Genomic DNA, 15,681 nt, shown 5'->3' with positions numbered 1-15,681 from the left:
TACCAAACAAAGTATAAATAATACGGTCATTAATCCGATATTGTACCAAACGCCCGACAATTTAGTCAGTACTATCCAGTGGTTATTTATCCTATTCGACAGAAATAATCAGTACAGTTCGAGTTGACAAACGAGACCTTTATGGAGTGTTGTGCGTATATAATAATATATTTTCTACTGAGGTTGGTTAGACGAACCAAAATAACACTACAGACTGCCATAAACATTTATAACTTTAATACTTGGACACCAATACCATGTATGCAAATAATGCATGCATGCATGCAAAATTATACGCACAAAAAAGTGATCCCTCTATATTAATTTGATTTTTTCCAATAAATTAATCCTAATATACAGATATAGCCTATATATATACACGTCCCACACACCACTATAACAAGGTGAAGATAAACTTTCAGTGTGCTTTCATCTTATAAACCACCATATATGGCTGTACAATCGGTAGAAACCATGAATCTCCACCACGTTGCCGTCCCACATCATCCCACTCCTCAAGCTCCCGAAGCGTCTGGTCCTCCACCACGGCTTTCACGTCAGCTTCCTCGACTTCACCACCGAGGCTTCCACCGCAACCGACCTCCTCCACTCCCCAACCCTCCCCTCCGGGCTCCGCGTCTTCGACCTCCCTCCTGCCGAAGTGCCCACCCTCGTTCACCCAGAAATGCCCCCCCCCCCCCGGGACCCCCCCCGGGACCCCCGCCTCTGCGTCATTCTTATTAGAAAAGACCCCTTTTATAAGCTCATCCCAATCCCACTTCACTGCGTTGAACCGTTTGATTAAAGAGGAAGAACTGTTGACCAAAGTTGACTCTGAATGCTTGGCCTGGCTAGACCAGCAGCCTCCAGATCATTTTCATCGCTCTGGGCAGCGGCGGGACGATGACGGCGGAGCAGCTCACTGAGTTCGCGTGGGGGCTGGAGCTAAGTCAACAGATGTTCATATGGTTGGTGCGAAAGCCGACCAACGTGGGCGCGTGGGCAGCGTTTTTCAATGTTGGAGGGGATTTGAACGATCCGAAGCCCCATTTGCCGGAAGGGTTCCTTGAGAGGACAGTGGAGTAGGAGTTGTGGTCACATCCTGGACCAGTCAGGTGGCGATCCCACGGCATCCGTGACCGGCAGATTTTTGTCCCATTGCCGGTCGCGACAAAATTAAGAGCAAGTAGACCAAAAAATTGTGTTTATTAATTAAAAATAGGGACAAACAGGTACGTATTTCCAACCCTACTAGTTATTATGCCACGTAGCTAGACAAGTATGATGTTTAACAAAAATTAGGTGCGGATGTTAAAAGTTTTAAGGACGATTATTAAGGCCCTTAATTTAAGTTTTAAGTATGCATTGTTAGTTGCATTTGTCATTATTGCATTTTGTGAATTATTTTAATTTAAAAACGATTTCCATTCTACAATTAATTGTATGATACATGTTCTCTCATTTTCAAAGTTAAATATATTTATAATTTTTTTCATTTCTTTGAAAATATATTTATGATTCAGAAATTAATACCATCACCAACCCAAATGAAGAAACAAGAAGTATTATCGGCAAAGTAATAATTAAGTTTCATACATCAACTAATTAGATGCAAATGTTACATAATATAAGTACGATGAATATGTACACATCACCTTAGTACATAACGTTTTGCCAAAATCTAAATCCAATCGAAGACTACATCCCTTGAAGGCTTGAACCACCACGGGATGACGTAGTGGTTGTGGACGAATTCTAGGCCCGTATTCTACACGACACATCTTAGGTTCAATTTATGCAGTTGGTGAATCGCACAGTAGTGGTTAAAGTGAGACTGAAATGCTTATGTGAATCTTCATGGCCCCTAGAAGGGTAAAGTATAGCGACGAAGCCACTATCTGGTCTCATTTATAAAAAAGAAAGACTACATCCCTTGATTGAAACACACAACACAAGATAAAAGTCTGTCTTCCATCTTTCCTGTAAACATAAAGCACAAGATGAAAAAAAAAACTGTTACAAATTTTCCCAAAAGAAAAACACACATTGAACCCAACTTAAAAATGCAGTATAGAACAACTATACTTAAATGGAACTCACAATATATATATATATCTCAAAATCAAAATAATTAGGTAAAGAAAAATAATGGAAATTGTTACATGCATGAACGTTGCATAGCAAGAAAAAAGAAAGAATTGGAATTGGCCCTGTCATCGGCGTCGGTTTATCCGATTGGACCGTTGACAAAATAAGATGAACCGGTGACGTCAGCTTCAGAATTGTCGAAGTTGTTGACGTGGCTAAACAAGCAGCCGCCCGGTTCGGTTGTGTACATGTTATTCGGGAGCAGAGGGACCTTGTTGGGAAGAGATTTTTCAGTATGATCGGTACAAATGATGATACACCACGTGTTATTATACAAATTGTGAAATATGTGTGCTAAAAACTAAATAACTTAAAAAAATTAAATTTCTTACAATTTCTATAAAACATATGGTGTACCACTTGTGTTCCCGTCATAATGAAAAATTTCTCTTTGTCGGGAGAGCAAATGAGTGAGTTGGCTTTGGGAGATTGGAGTTGAGCCAAATACGGTTTGTCTAGATTGTAGCATTACTTTAAATTATTTAGTTAATTCATTCCGAGTTATCATTAAGTTTGAAAAGTATTGAAATTATGTTTTATTTTTAAACCAAAAACGGATGGTCAGTCTATTTGATGTGGTCGGTACTCAATTTTTTAAGCCCAGTGCCCACACCTTTTAAAATTGTGTTAAAAATAATAAAACTACAAAAACGAAGATTCGAAGAACATAACACAATTTTATCCAACTTAGTGAATAGGATATAGATTATTTAGTCCAAATCTGTTGACCCAAAAGCCTAAGTGAATAGAATATAGGATAACAACTGGTAATACTAGGAAGATTAAATTTGTAGATAAAATTTTATAAACTAAATAACATAAAAACTGATGATTGAATTATTATTTAAACGTTGATAAACGTAATTATTTAGTCGTTGATAAACGTAATCATATGGTCTTTTACCCACTTTCGTCGATAACACGTTTGCCATTTTTCACTTTCTTCCTCGTCATCATGAATCGTGTGGTAAACACAATTTGTGCACAGAGAGAGAGAGAGAGAGAGAGAGAGAGAGAAGCAGATACTTATACTCATTGAAAGACCAAAGCAAAACAGTAGAAAGTTGATGAAAAATAAAAGCTTGAAAGCGAAGCCCCATTGAAAAAACCTCAGCCTTTGCTTAGATTGAAATATACGGTAGTCATTCACACGACCAATATGTAACAGAGAGAGAGAGAGAAAGCTTAGAGAGAGAGAGAGAGATGACGTTTACGTCAACCCTTGTATCATATGATAAAAAGAAATTCAGAAATTCCACAAATAATTTGAGACTTGCCACCTAAACCAAACTTTGAAAGGATCCCTCCATCCGCCCACAAATTATGCAAACTGAGCTTCCCCTCTCACCTCTCTGTTTTTTAAGGGAATTTAATGCCCCAAACACCATTTTCTAGCTGAACATTGCTGCAAGTGATCCGCAGGCAAAACATGGCAAAGCGATCGGATTTTGCGCAGAAGCTGTTGGATGATCTTCGCGTCCGCAAGGAGAAAATGGGTGCGTCTCAGAGCTCGAACCGGTCGAACTCCATGGCAATAGGTAAGTTTCTAATCTAATACACCCCATTTAAATGTTCATTAATTTCGCTAATTAGTCCTTGATGAGGAAAATGTTTAATTCTTCATCACTAGCACAGAGCACGAGTGAAGGCTACAGTTAAAGCAGCACGAACTGTGTAAATTTATAAGCACAAAACCAGTTTTGAAGGAAAGAATCTTCTTGTGTCCTTTTAACTGCAAGTAATCATGGATTAAAAAAAAGTTTATGTAAGGTCAAAAAATCAAATATTGCAACCATCATAGACCAATATATCATCTTGTCGAGACTCGAGAGTGAATCCCACATCGGGGAAAGGACATAGTGTATGGTTTTTCTGTTTCATCTTTGAAATTTTTCTGAATGTGACTCGATCGAACATATTTGCGGTCCATTTTTCGTTTGCAACGATCTTGATAGTCTGTTTAGGCCTAAATAGGCTTGAATGATGTGTTCTTTCGTTAAAGTAACGTTTATTTGTGTACTTATTGACCAAATCCATATGCAGTGCAAAAAATAATGTGCGTTTCTTTGTTTTCATGTGTTGATACAGATGCATATGCTTATTCCAAGCAAGCTTATAGAGGAAGAGGGGATGCAAGAACCAGTGGAACAGTAAGTAATCTGACGCGAAATTGTTGTATTCCAGTTATTTGAGGAATCGGAATGGAATGAACTTGGTTTGGTCCAAATGTTTTTATTTTCGTTCGAATTACTGCAGATTGGCTCCAGAGGAAGTAGCAGAACACCGATTATTCAAGATGGTTCGAATCAGATTGTTGCTTATGGGAGAGGAGGTAGGAGCTCACAACAAATGGGAGATCTTTCCATGGCATTGGCTTTTGCACTTGAAAATGGAGGAAAGCTCGGGAGGGCAGATACATCTAGCAGAAGTTCAATGCTAGGATTTTTGAATCAAATTGGGAGGGGAGCCATGGAGTTCAGCAAGATGGAAAGAAAAGGTAGCACGAATAGGTACTTTGGTTCAAGTAACCAATTTCCTAACCTTTCTCATCTCCATATCGAAGAAATATCGAGAGGGGCACATAAATTGAATCAGATCCTAAAAGCCTGCTCGAATGGTCTTAATGTCAATGGATTTTCAATAGAAGTTGGGAAGGAGTTAATGAAAGGGGCGATGGATTTGGAAGAGTCCTTGAGAATGCTCGTAAACCTGCAGGAAACTTCTGATTACATGGTCCGCTCTCAGAGGAAAAATCGGATCACATTGCTAGATGAGGAGGAAGATGACGAAGATAATGCTGTTAAAATAGATGAGCAAAAGCAAATTGATCTTCCAAGGTTCTCATTTGACAAGGGTTCGAGACACGGGCGTAAAGTTCAAGAAGTTGGAAGGACGGGGTTCATGCAGAAGATGACTGCAGCTCTGACTTATACTACAGAAGGTAGTAGCTTCAACCGCGAAAAGCAAGGGAAAATAACCTCCTCCCCATCAGTTACTCAGAGGCAGTCGGTCAGCTATAGCTCCGGCGTCAAGAATCCATCAGCAGAATATAAAGAGTCTAAACCAGAAAAGGAAAGAATTCCAAATGTAATTGCAAAACTAATGGGGTTGAATGAGCTTCCGAAAAACGAAAGCATGAAGCACAAAGCGCATGAAGACTTGAGTTCCAAGTCAAAAACAGAAAGCCGGACGAGAGAGCAAACAATGCGCGAAAGGAGTAAGATTTCTGGAGTTAAGACTAAGGATCCATTGATGCATAATACCACATTTGTTTTGCAAGCAGAAAAAAACATGCTCCCCAACAATGTCAGCCTTGAGTTAGTTGTTCATGATGGAACATCGCAATGGAAAGACCCGGAAGGATTTAAACCGGTAGCGAGATCAGAAAAGGCAACCATCAAATCAGATAAGCAGCAAAAAACTACTCAGAGCGTCAAACCGAATAAAGCTTTGGTGCATAACAATTCCGAAGCAAGACTTGCGACACAAGGAAAAACAGAGTTCAAGGAAAATAGGGTTCAGACGGAAAAGCAAAACGGGATCAAGATTCCCCTGAGAAATCAGCATAAGTCACAGAACAATCTTGAACTTCAGCAGCAATCCGTGTTTTTGAAATCAGAGACACTGGAAGACAAGCGCAGAAGAGAGACGAAGGAGCAGCAGAGTCCACAACCAAAGTTGCCAGCAAGAAAACAACGAGGAGGCGAAATCATATCAAGGACTAAGTCAACAGGAGCAGTAGATTTGCAAAAGAAGCAGACACTTGCAGACCAAGCTAGACTACATAGGAAAAACACGAGAGAAGTCGCTGGTGCAGTGCAACCCAAAGGAGTTTCAAATGGCAGATTCCATGAAAATCCGGTCAGAAGCAAAAGCTCTTCTGATTTGAATTTTGACACGAACAATTCTTCTCCAAAGTACCTGGATCCTGAACCATCAAAAGAAAAATTTGGCACTCCACTGGCTATGGAGGAGAGACCTGTTCATGCTGCACCACCATTGCAGAAGGCAAAATCTAGAAGAGTGAATAAAAGCGAAATGCCTCGAAGAATCGATGAAGTGGCAACCAGAAGAAGCCATGAAAAACTTGGTAGCCAGAATGCAACAGAAAAAGTTAGAGCCAGCAGGCTAAAACAAGCTGAGCCACGCATCGTCAAGTCCAACAAGTCAAGAGCAAGCATTCAATCAGTAGATTCAACGCAAAACCTACATATAGAAGCCAAGCTGGAGGCTCCCACTCTGTGTGATCCCAATGAAGTTCATCTACTTCCAAATGAAAGTGTAAGTCCATCTATACAAAATCTGAAAATTCATAACTTCCAAATAAAAGATACGTCTTCAGTTACAAAATTTGTGTAATTCAAATTGGCGGATAACTGACTTAAGCTTTTTTGGATGTTATGCAGTATGATCAGCAATATCAAGCACCTGTTTTCGGAGATGATGAGTGCATAACTGCATCAACTACAGTTAATGGTAAGTAGAACCTCTGCTTTCAATTCAAATTCCCATCTTACACGAGAAGAACTTCTCTGCAACGGGGAATGTCATTGTGGCAGTATTTCAAGCCAATCACTCACTGCCATGTGAACAAGTGGCAATACTTAAGTAGCTCACAATGGCATCTAGTTGCAGGTAAGTTTTTCTCGTCTAACACAAAATGCGAACTCATTAGGTTTCTAAAAGTTGCAGGAAATCGTGAAGCCGGCTTGGACATTTGTTATCCAGAAGTACGGGAGCACCATAAAGCATTCAACCTAAGAAAACAAGAGCCGCTGACAGAAAGCGAAAACCGCTTGAAGCAGGTAGTGATCAAGAGCCATCATTTCCTCAACACAGCAGAAGCACTTTTCAAACTCGAAATCCCTTTTGGCATTCTTCACGACAGCGGACGCGACTGCAGCCCGGATGTAGACATCAAGCTCACATTAGAATGCGGCTATGAAGTAATGAAACGAAAGGGGAGAAGGCATGAGCTCAATGTCCATCCTAACTGCACGAAGACATCGATAAGTTTTGTCAAAATACATTCCTTGGATGAGCTGGTTAGGCAACTGCATAAAGATTTCGAGACACTGAAGTTCTACGGAAGAAAAGGAAAGTATGAATGTGAGGTGGAAGCGTATCTGCCGCAAATGCTGGAAAGCGATATGCATAACTGGGAGCCGGACGTGAATTGCATGTGGGATATGGGTTGGGATGAAACTATGTTTGCAGTTATTCAAGTGGATGAAGTTGTGAAAGATTTGGAGAGGCTTCTGCTCAATGGACTTGTAGATGAGCTTGCCAGAGACCTCCGTCGCACTGGTTTTTCTGCAATACATTAACCTGTTGAATACCAACACTTGGAAGTACCATTATCAACACGAAAAGGATTTATTACGCCATTTGAGCAAAGTTTGTTTTATTTTTTTTCGATATATTTGATTTTCGAAGAGATAAATTATAATGTAAACCTTAATTGAAGAATTTTCTTGTAATGAGTGTGCATTTTTGTTTTAATCATGAGGGTTTATTCCACTAATCAAAATTGTCATCACCAAATTCATATTTGTTCTCGATTTATGCATGTCGTCCTTACGGTCACACTCTTCTCTGTATCGTTCCAATTTTGCAAGAGATAACAGTAATTCCGCAAGGGTGAAAGCTCCACCTGAGCTCGTACTGGTTACTTTTGTTGCCGTTAACATCATCGCCATGCCCTGTCACATCCCGGTCTGGACCCCATCACATCCGGGCTCGACTCTACCGTAGCACGATATTGTCTGCTTTAGGCCCCGACCATGCCCTCACGGTTTTGTTTTTGGGAACTCACACGAGAACTTCCCAATGGGTCACCCATCCTGGGAATGCTCTCGTGCGAACTTGCTTAACTTCGTGGTTCCAATGGAACCCGAAGCCAATGAACTTCCAAAAGGTCTCTTATTAGGTAGATATGAAAATATGCATTCCCTAAACGATGTGGGATGTTACATGCTCCGCTTGCTCTTGCTCCACGTTAACTGGAATTTCTTTTGCGAACCGTTTAGTTAAAGCATTTAAGAAGTGTTAGGCAGAAAGCTTAGTTTTGAATGTTTGAAATCTTCTTTCTTTTCCATTATTGTTAGCATCATTCAAAAGGTTACTTGCGCGCCAATTATACCCAACTTCTCAAATTTTCCTTACCTTTGTGCGTTTGTTGGAAGATCCTCTCCGAATCTCGATGTCCGAAGCCAACAGACAAAGAGATGTGGGCCATTCATATGAAAAAGATAAATCCAGACTTTTAATTTGTATGAAGTGAACAAGTGAATGGATTAATACGAGTCGTAGAATTTAAAATGAGTTGTCGGAATCTCTAGATTAGTCGACTCCAAACACAAAAATTCAAAAATGATCTCAATTCTTTTGTTGTTATTCAAGTGACCAAATTAATATTCTACTAATATATGAGAAGCACTTTTTCCCAGTGTGCTTTATATTGTAGGTTATTTTATGTTGTTCAAAGTTCTTTTAATCTGAAATTGTCGTCACTTTCTAAAACGAAGTGCTTCCTTCTTCCTTAGTGATGAAGTAAAATTAGCTTTGTGTAACGTGGCTGGTTGATTTTGGTAGACCGTAGATTCACAAAAGTGCTTTCTTTTCATAAAATAATGGTAATGAATTAAAGTGGTTTTGGATGGATTTTTTGGTTCTTTTGATAAACATATTGAACTGACCGAAAAAAAAAAATGTTGTTGTTGTCATTACTTATGTGCTAAGGTGTTCTTTCTCTTAAAATTAAAAAAAAAATTCTCAAGTGTCCGTGCTAGGAATTTTTTTTATCGGAATACTACTACATAGTGTTACGATTATACTTAAATTATAAGATTGTATTTATTTTTAATTAGTATATTTTAGGAGCGACAAATATTGAGGTTGTTTGGAAGTATTTTTAAAATAAATGAAAGCATTTTTAATGAAAATATTTTTTAAACCAATTTTTAGTAAAAATGCAAGTAAACCTTAAAAAAAATACTTTTAGTGCTTCCTTTAACATAACTAGTGTTTATTGTAGGAAGTTTCAAGTGTGTTTATAATTATAAATATTTTATCTAAAAACGCTTTTAATCATTTTAAAATCACTTATAAACGAGTTTATTAATTATGTCGTCCACATATTTCAACACGTGGAAGTTACAATTAATTTACGATTTTACCCCAAGTCTTGCTCTTTCCGACCTTCTATTTATATTCTCCCTCCATTCTTTCACCTTCGGAGAATTTAACAGAGCACTCTGTCTTCAGCCATGGCGATTACATTCCTTCATGCAGTATCACTCTTCGTTTTATCTGTTAACCTCGCAAGTAAGCTCTTAAAATGTTGATTAACTCAATCCTACTATCGAAAAAATATTTTTTACTTTTAAGAAATAAACCCCATAATTTAAATTAAAGGATAAATTGCTCTGTTTTTTCAACGCAGATTGCCAATCATTTATCGGCGTAAACTACGGCCAAGTCGCCGACAACCTCCCGCCACCGTCATCCACCGCGAAGCTGCTCCAGTCCACCTCAATACAAAAGGTTCGGCTTTACGGTTCCGACCCGGCCATAATCGAAGCCCTGGCGAACACCGGCGTCGGAATCGTCATCGGAGCGGCGAACGGCGACATCCCGGGTCTCGCATCCGACCCGAGTTTCGCCAAGAGCTGGGTCGGCGCCAACGTGTCCCCGTTCTACCCGGCGAGCAACATTATCCTCATCACCGTCGGCAACGAGGTGTTGACATCCGGCGACCAGGGCCTTATTTCTCAGCTGGTCCCGGCGATTCAGAATGTCCAAAACGCCCTCAATTCCGCGTCTCTTGGAGGGAAAATCAAGGTCTCCACCGTACATTCCATGGCGGTGCTCAAGCAATCCGAACCGCCGTCCTCGGGAAGCTTCGACCCCGGTTTCGGCGACGTCATGAAGGGGTTGCTTGGGTTTAACAACGCCACCGGTTCGCCTTTCTCAATCAACCCGTACCCTTATTTCGCCTACCGGGGCGACCCGAGACCCGAGACACTTGCTTTTTGCCTATTCCAACCGAATGAGGGGCGGCTCGACACCAACACAAATATTAAGTACATGAACATGTTCGATGCTCAGGTGAAGTATCTGCACCGGTTTTGTACGGTACAAGACCGTTATTTATTAGTTGGTTTTTTTCTTTACTAGCGATATTCAACTTTAAACTAATTGTCGTCCCCAATTATGCGCAGGTGGATGCAATAAGATCGGCATTGGACTCCATGGGCTTCAAGGGGGTGGAAATTGTGGTGGCGGAGACCGGATGGCCGTACAAAGGAGACGACAATGAGGTTGGTCCGAGTGTCGAGAACGCAAAAGCTTATAACGGAAACCTGATTGCGCACCTTCGATCGATGCTCGGGACGCCATTGATGCCGGGGAAGTCTGTGGACACTTACCTCTTCGCACTCTATGATGAGAACTTGAAGCCTGGCCCTGGGTCTGAGAGAGCATTTGGTCTCTTCAAGCCTGACCTCACCATGGCTTATGATGTTGGCCTCTCTAAGAGCAGCCAGGTAAAAAACATGATATCACTATCAACAATTTGGGATTTTATGGTAATTTTGATACGCTGATCCATCTAACAGAAGATATGATACAAAACCGAGGGTAATGACGTTCTATGATTCATATAGCCGACCTTATTTAGTGAGAAAAGATTTTGTTGTTGTTGTTGTTTGATACGCTGATCCAACCGGTTGTCGATTAGGTTAAGACTTGTTGACGTTTAGTTGTACTACAAACCCTGACGGAATTAGCTAGGGCTAATCGAAATTGATTATGTTATCAGCTAGTAACAAGTTATAAAGGGATTTACATATGTTCTAAATGTTTTTGTTGCAGTGTTTAAATTTAACTTGATTTATTTTGCTTCAGACCCCTACCACACCCATCACACCCACCACGCCGTCCGCGTCACCTATGCCTTCAGCAGTACCCAAAACGCCGGTTAACCCATCGGGGCCAAATCCAAAGAAAGAATCATATTGTGTACCCAAGGCCGGCGTATCGGACTCTCAGTTGCAGGCAAATATAGATTATGTTTGTGGAAGTGGTTTTGATTGCACTCCAATTCAACCTGGAGGGTCTTGTTTTGAACCAAACAACGTAAAATCCCATGCTGCATATGCTATGAATCTCCTCTATCAAACCACCGGCGGGGATACTCAAAACTGCGATTTTTCGCAAACCGCCACACTCTCATCCAACAACCCTAGTAAGTTTGTAACCTTGATATTTTTTCTTCTTTTCATTCATTAAACTTGTACCCTTTTGTGTTACGTAGGCTATGATAGCTGCAACTACCCAGGTGGGAGTACCTAAAGATGTATGGAGGAACCTGGGAAGATTCAATGTGTATGGAGGGATTTCAGTTAATCTGCCTCCTTAATATATGTGTTTGCTTAGGAATTAGGTTTCTTTGTCAAGAAGTGTCTGTATATTTATCTTATGAGAGAGTTGGTGTTTGATGTCATGGTTTTGAGTACTCAAATCTGTACTTGAGTCTTCTAATTATGCAATTCATGTTTTTCAAAGACTCTTTCTAAGTAACTTTTGTAATTTTTACGAGTTATATTTTACATACGTGTTAGACTGAAATTTGCAAGTATTATGTAATTCATGTTTTTCAAAGACTCTTTCTACATAACTTTTGTAATTTTTACAAGTTATATTTTACATACGTGTTAAACTGAAATTTGCAAGTGATAAGTATTGCTTTGTGGTATGTCATCTCGCTTTGTTGTGTATTTTTGGTGACATAACAAGGATAGAGACTCACTCTAGATCTCACTATCGAAGCCCAAAGACCAGGCATTTAGGACCACTCAAATTGAGTCTAAAAAAACAGTATGCATTAACTTATTTCGCTAGCTCACCTCAAACAAATCAAGGGCTCCGATTTCTCTTTCACACAAATCAAAGACTAGGATTTTCCTGCACCTTAAGCTCCAGATACTAATGTCTGGAAAGGATCCAAATTCACATAACAATATCATATTAATGTATTAGGCATGTTTAGTGACTTATCTATAAACAAAGGAAAATCACCAATAATGAATAAATAAGTTCAATAGCATAAGTTAATTAGTTGGCCTAACTTCTTTTGTATTCAAATACGAACTTTGTTATTAATATATTATAATTGTTGATATAAATTTCTCATTTTGATACAATAAAAATTATGTTATACTTTAAACTAATCTAAACTGTGAAAATAGGGTTTCAAATTAACCAACATTCGGAGAAAAAAAATGCCGGACTATAGACGTTATGGGTTGGTTTATTTGGACCCGGTTCAACCCGGGAAATATAAGTAACAACAGCTGAGGAAGAGGAAGAGGAAGAGGAAGAGGAAGCGATGATTGGTTGAATTTGACATTCAGTTATAGTCGTCCGAGTATTCCTAAACAACACAAAGGGAAGCAGAGACGCAGAGGCAAAGCAACAATGGCGACCAGAGAGAGAGAAAGGGAAAGGGATCTCGAGCTCCTCATCCCAGTTGCTGCCGTTTCCGAAACCGGAGGAGATTCCAAATCGTCCTCCCCAGCAAACTCCCCACCTCCCACCACCTCCCATTCCCATCATCAAACCGGCCGCGAGGTTCTCGTCTAATTTCATTTTTCTCTTGACCTTCTGCATTAGGTCTATATATGATCGGAATATTTCATATCATATAATGCGGATGAAATGTGGGAATATATTTTTGGTAATTATGGCTGATCCATTTTCATGTCGAACGTCTAACATGGCCGGTTGGCAGATTGATTTAGGTTGGATGCTTACATTCTAACGTAACCTGAAATATCGTGATCTCGTCGTTAATGTTCTTGTTTTTTTTACTTGTGTTGTGATGTGTTAGATCAAATATTTTCTCAGACTGTTGCATGATATTGAATTCTATGCTTGTTATTTTGTGTAGGCCTTTTCGAAAGTTATTCAGAGCTGGGCTTCAAAGAAGTTTATGACAGGATGGTAACATATTGTCTCTTCTAATCCCTCTTACTTCTTACTCAACACTGTTTAGTTCCTCCGTGGCATTTGCACGCGTTATGATTCGAATGAGGCCGGACTTCCTCCAGGCATCTGCCGCAACGAACCCTAATGTGCCATGATTAGCATTCATATGTTCTGAAATAGCCCTTTTGTTTGTGGGGATGGGGGAGGAGGAGATTCCATGAAGCCAATCCCAGCTAGTTGGTTATAAAATAGTCTAATTTACGGAGTGGGAATTTGAACTCGAGTGCTGGGGTGTACACTCTGCCCACGCCAACTTACTTAACCCGCATTTCCAACCTCGTTACATTCTCTTGAAATGTATATAAGTTACAGTCTTTCGTGATATGTTTCATGATTCTTTTTTTTTCTTTGCAGTGTCATTCTTCTTCCAATAGCTATTACATTCTACGTCACATGGGCTTTCATTAAATTTGTTGATGGTTTCTTCTCCCCAATCTACAATCACCTCGGGATCAATATTTTCGGTAAGTAGAATTATTAGTTATTACTTATCTGGTTTGTAGATTTATCTCCAAAGAGTCAAAGAACTTGATTTTTGTGTGTTACCAACTCATCATCGTTCGAGTTTTAACGTGATTTGCTTGGGTTAGTCAACGTGGGTAAGTAGGCATATATAGCCTTTGAAGATGTAATCAAATCTTTTGAGCAAAGCAAAAGGATGAACTCAATATATGATCTGCAATATGTAAGGTAGAAGGCTGTTTCATTCATTTTTTGGGGCCTAGTTTACGGAACAAAACATGTTTGTTGGTGTTAATCTGCAGGTCTTGGATTTGCTACCTCCCTCACCTTCATCTTCTTAGTCGGCATTTTCATGCAATCGTGGTTGGGAACTTCTGTTCTTACTCTTTGGGAGTGGTTTATTAAGAAAATGCCGCTTATAAGCTATATCTACGCTGCATCAAAACAAATTAGCATAGCAATTTCACCAGGTACTTTTAAACCATACATTGTCATCTAAGCCTACATGTTCTGAAACATTGATCCATTTTACATCACTTTGCAGATCAGAGCTCGAAAGCCTTTAAGGAAGTGGCGATCATAAAGCATCCGAGAATTGGGGAGTATGCATTAGGGTTTATCACTTCAACTGTTGTTCTTTCTCAAAGAAACGTAGGAGAAGAACTATGCTGTGTTTATATACCTACGAACCACCTTTATCTTGGGGATATTTTTCTGATCAGTCCCAAGGATATTCTGAGACCTAATCTGTCCGTTCGAGAGGGGATTGGTACGATTCTTTTGTACATAAAGATTGCAACATAATGTACTCTCTAATTATGAATCTCGGCTTCCTAAATTTGTTTCGCATTTGATTTTCGTTCGCTGCAGAAATTGTCATCTCCGGAGGTCTATCCATACCGCAACTTTTAACTACGGTGGATGCACAAGTCCTTACACCAAGAAGAGTTTCGCACTTCGAAGAGCCAAAAGTATGATCATATGTCTTCACAACGGTGAGAAATGAGAATGTACTTCACTGCTTGTTCTTTTCACCGTAAACTATTTGTCCTTCAGTTTAATGGAACGATATAGATTTATAACCTATGTTTCATGTTGCAGCAGAAATTGTCAAACTCAAACAAAGTTTTGCAGAGGAAGTTTAGAGGCTCAAAAGCGGCCGGATCGTACCGGGAATGGAGTGAAGAACACCATAGCAGAATACTGAAATGCAGTGAGAAGCCCCTTTAGAAACAAAACTATAAACATATAACAACTGATGGTATTTGTATACAAGGGAACTATACCTCTCTTAAGTACCATATATTATTAATACCAATTTGTAAATGTTTCTTTTTATCTAATGTGATTTCATCAGTGTGAGGGGTAACAGTTGGCCTGTGTCTACATTCTGGTTTTCGGTTCCAAGTGCCCCCGTAATTTGTATAACTTTATTTAGTGAGGTAACATGAACAACAAATCCGTTGTCGTCCAGCGGTTAGGATATCTGGCTTTCACCCAGGAGACCCGGGTTCGATTCCCGGCAACGGAACTTTTTTTAATTTTTTTAATTTTTCCCACTTCCTAGTTCCTATACAATCGCAGTTTGCCACGCGTACGGTATCACCCACAGTTTCACATGCATTTTTCCCCTTTCCTATCTCATTTTGCCACGCGTCCAATCCATCTGGAAAAAGCACCCACAGTTTCCAGTGACCGGGTTCGATTCCGGGCAACGGCTCTGGATTTCTTACACCAAGATCATCAGAGCAAATGATTCAGATTTTTGAAATTTCATTCAACGGTAAAAAATTATTATAACTTTTGAGAGATTAAAACAAATGGATCGTTGGATGAAATTTCAAAGATTCAGATCACTTGATCAGATGACCTTGGTAGAAGAGATCCGGACAGAATCTCTTTCCGTTTTTCAATGCAACTGCACTTTGACACGTGTCAAACCATCCGAAAAAGCACCCATGGTTTTACGTGACCCGGGTTCCATACCCGGCAAAGGAACTTTCTCAATTTAACTTTTCATTT

General features: G+C 39.7%; 3 protein-coding genes and 1 non-coding gene across 7 annotated transcripts; all 4 read left to right on the top strand.

The window, feature by feature from the left end:
- Positions 1 to 3,327: 3,327 nt before the first annotated feature.
- LOC126633427 (uncharacterized) lies at positions 3,328 to 7,692 on the top strand. Of its 2 annotated transcripts, none has more exons than XM_050304021.1 (5): positions 3,328 to 3,686; positions 4,237 to 4,298; positions 4,405 to 6,429; positions 6,555 to 6,624; positions 6,835 to 7,692. In XM_050304021.1, exons 1-5 carry the CDS (start codon positions 3,578 to 3,580, stop codon positions 7,473 to 7,475), a joined length of 2,907 nt encoding a protein of 968 aa, XP_050159978.1. In that variant the 5' UTR covers positions 3,328 to 3,577; the 3' UTR covers positions 7,476 to 7,692. The 2 variants fall into 2 exon arrangements, with proteins under 2 accessions (XP_050159978.1, XP_050159979.1); XM_050304022.1 differs by having other exon boundaries at positions 3,329 to 3,686; positions 6,841 to 7,692.
- Positions 7,693 to 9,359: 1,667 nt separating this feature from the next.
- On the top strand, positions 9,360 to 11,778 carry LOC126633430 (glucan endo-1,3-beta-D-glucosidase-like). Of its 2 annotated transcripts, XM_050304038.1 has the most exons (5): positions 9,402 to 9,474; positions 9,593 to 10,257; positions 10,371 to 10,694; positions 11,056 to 11,395; positions 11,465 to 11,778. In XM_050304038.1, the coding sequence occupies exons 1-5, from the start codon at positions 9,417 to 9,419 to the stop codon at positions 11,500 to 11,502; spliced, it is 1,425 nt and encodes a 474-aa protein (XP_050159995.1). In that variant the 5' UTR covers positions 9,402 to 9,416; the 3' UTR covers positions 11,503 to 11,778. The 2 variants fall into 2 exon arrangements, with proteins under 2 accessions (XP_050159994.1, XP_050159995.1); XM_050304037.1 differs by having other exon boundaries at positions 9,360 to 9,474; positions 11,056 to 11,778.
- Positions 11,779 to 12,317: 539 nt separating this feature from the next.
- Positions 12,318 to 15,015, top strand: LOC126633435 (protein LIKE COV 3-like). 2 transcript variants are annotated; one of them, XM_050304044.1, is made up of 7 exons: positions 12,318 to 12,780; positions 13,100 to 13,152; positions 13,552 to 13,661; positions 13,962 to 14,129; positions 14,204 to 14,428; positions 14,530 to 14,654; positions 14,764 to 15,015. In XM_050304044.1, the coding sequence occupies exons 1-6, from the start codon at positions 12,628 to 12,630 to the stop codon at positions 14,634 to 14,636; spliced, it is 816 nt and encodes a 271-aa protein (XP_050160001.1). In that variant the 5' UTR covers positions 12,318 to 12,627; the 3' UTR covers positions 14,637 to 14,654; positions 14,764 to 15,015. The 2 variants fall into 2 exon arrangements, with proteins under 2 accessions (XP_050160001.1, XP_050160000.1); XM_050304043.1 differs by having other exon boundaries at positions 12,383 to 12,780; positions 14,761 to 15,015.
- Positions 15,016 to 15,118: 103 nt separating this feature from the next.
- Positions 15,119 to 15,190, top strand: TRNAE-UUC (transfer RNA glutamic acid (anticodon UUC)). The gene has a single exon. It is a non-coding gene; the product is annotated as a tRNA-Glu (tRNA).
- The last annotated feature ends 491 nt before the right edge of the window (positions 15,191 to 15,681 follow it).

This window comes from Malus sylvestris, chromosome 8, assembly GCF_916048215.2.
Source record: "Malus sylvestris chromosome 8, drMalSylv7.2, whole genome shotgun sequence".
In the NCBI taxonomy this organism is placed as follows: domain Eukaryota; kingdom Viridiplantae; phylum Streptophyta; class Magnoliopsida; order Rosales; family Rosaceae; genus Malus; species Malus sylvestris.
This window is presented reverse-complemented; position numbering and strand designations above follow the sequence as displayed.

Excerpts from the sequence above, each read along its gene's own strand:
- LOC126633430 (XM_050304037.1), top strand. The coding sequence starts at position 9,417 with ATGGCGATTACATTCCTTCATGCAGTATCACTCTTCGTTTTATCTGTT. Across the intron at positions 9,475-9,592 it reads TTTATCTGTTAACCTCGCAA|ATTGCCAATCATTTATCGGC; the intron begins GTAAGCTCTTAA and ends TTTTCAACGCAG. Across the intron at positions 10,695-11,055 it reads GCCTCTCTAAGAGCAGCCAG|ACCCCTACCACACCCATCAC; the intron begins GTAAAAAACATG and ends ATTTTGCTTCAG.
- LOC126633435 (XM_050304044.1), top strand. The coding sequence starts at position 12,628 with ATGGCGACCAGAGAGAGAGAAAGGGAAAGGGATCTCGAGCTCCTCATC. Across the intron at positions 14,130-14,203 it reads TAGCATAGCAATTTCACCAG|ATCAGAGCTCGAAAGCCTTT; the intron begins GTACTTTTAAAC and ends ATCACTTTGCAG. Across the intron at positions 14,429-14,529 it reads GTCCGTTCGAGAGGGGATTG|AAATTGTCATCTCCGGAGGT; the intron begins GTACGATTCTTT and ends CGTTCGCTGCAG.
- LOC126633427 (XM_050304021.1), top strand. The coding sequence starts at position 3,578 with ATGGCAAAGCGATCGGATTTTGCGCAGAAGCTGTTGGATGATCTTCGC. Across the intron at positions 3,687-4,236 it reads GTCGAACTCCATGGCAATAG|ATGCATATGCTTATTCCAAG; the intron begins GTAAGTTTCTAA and ends GTGTTGATACAG. Across the intron at positions 6,430-6,554 it reads ATCTACTTCCAAATGAAAGT|TATGATCAGCAATATCAAGC; the intron begins GTAAGTCCATCT and ends GATGTTATGCAG.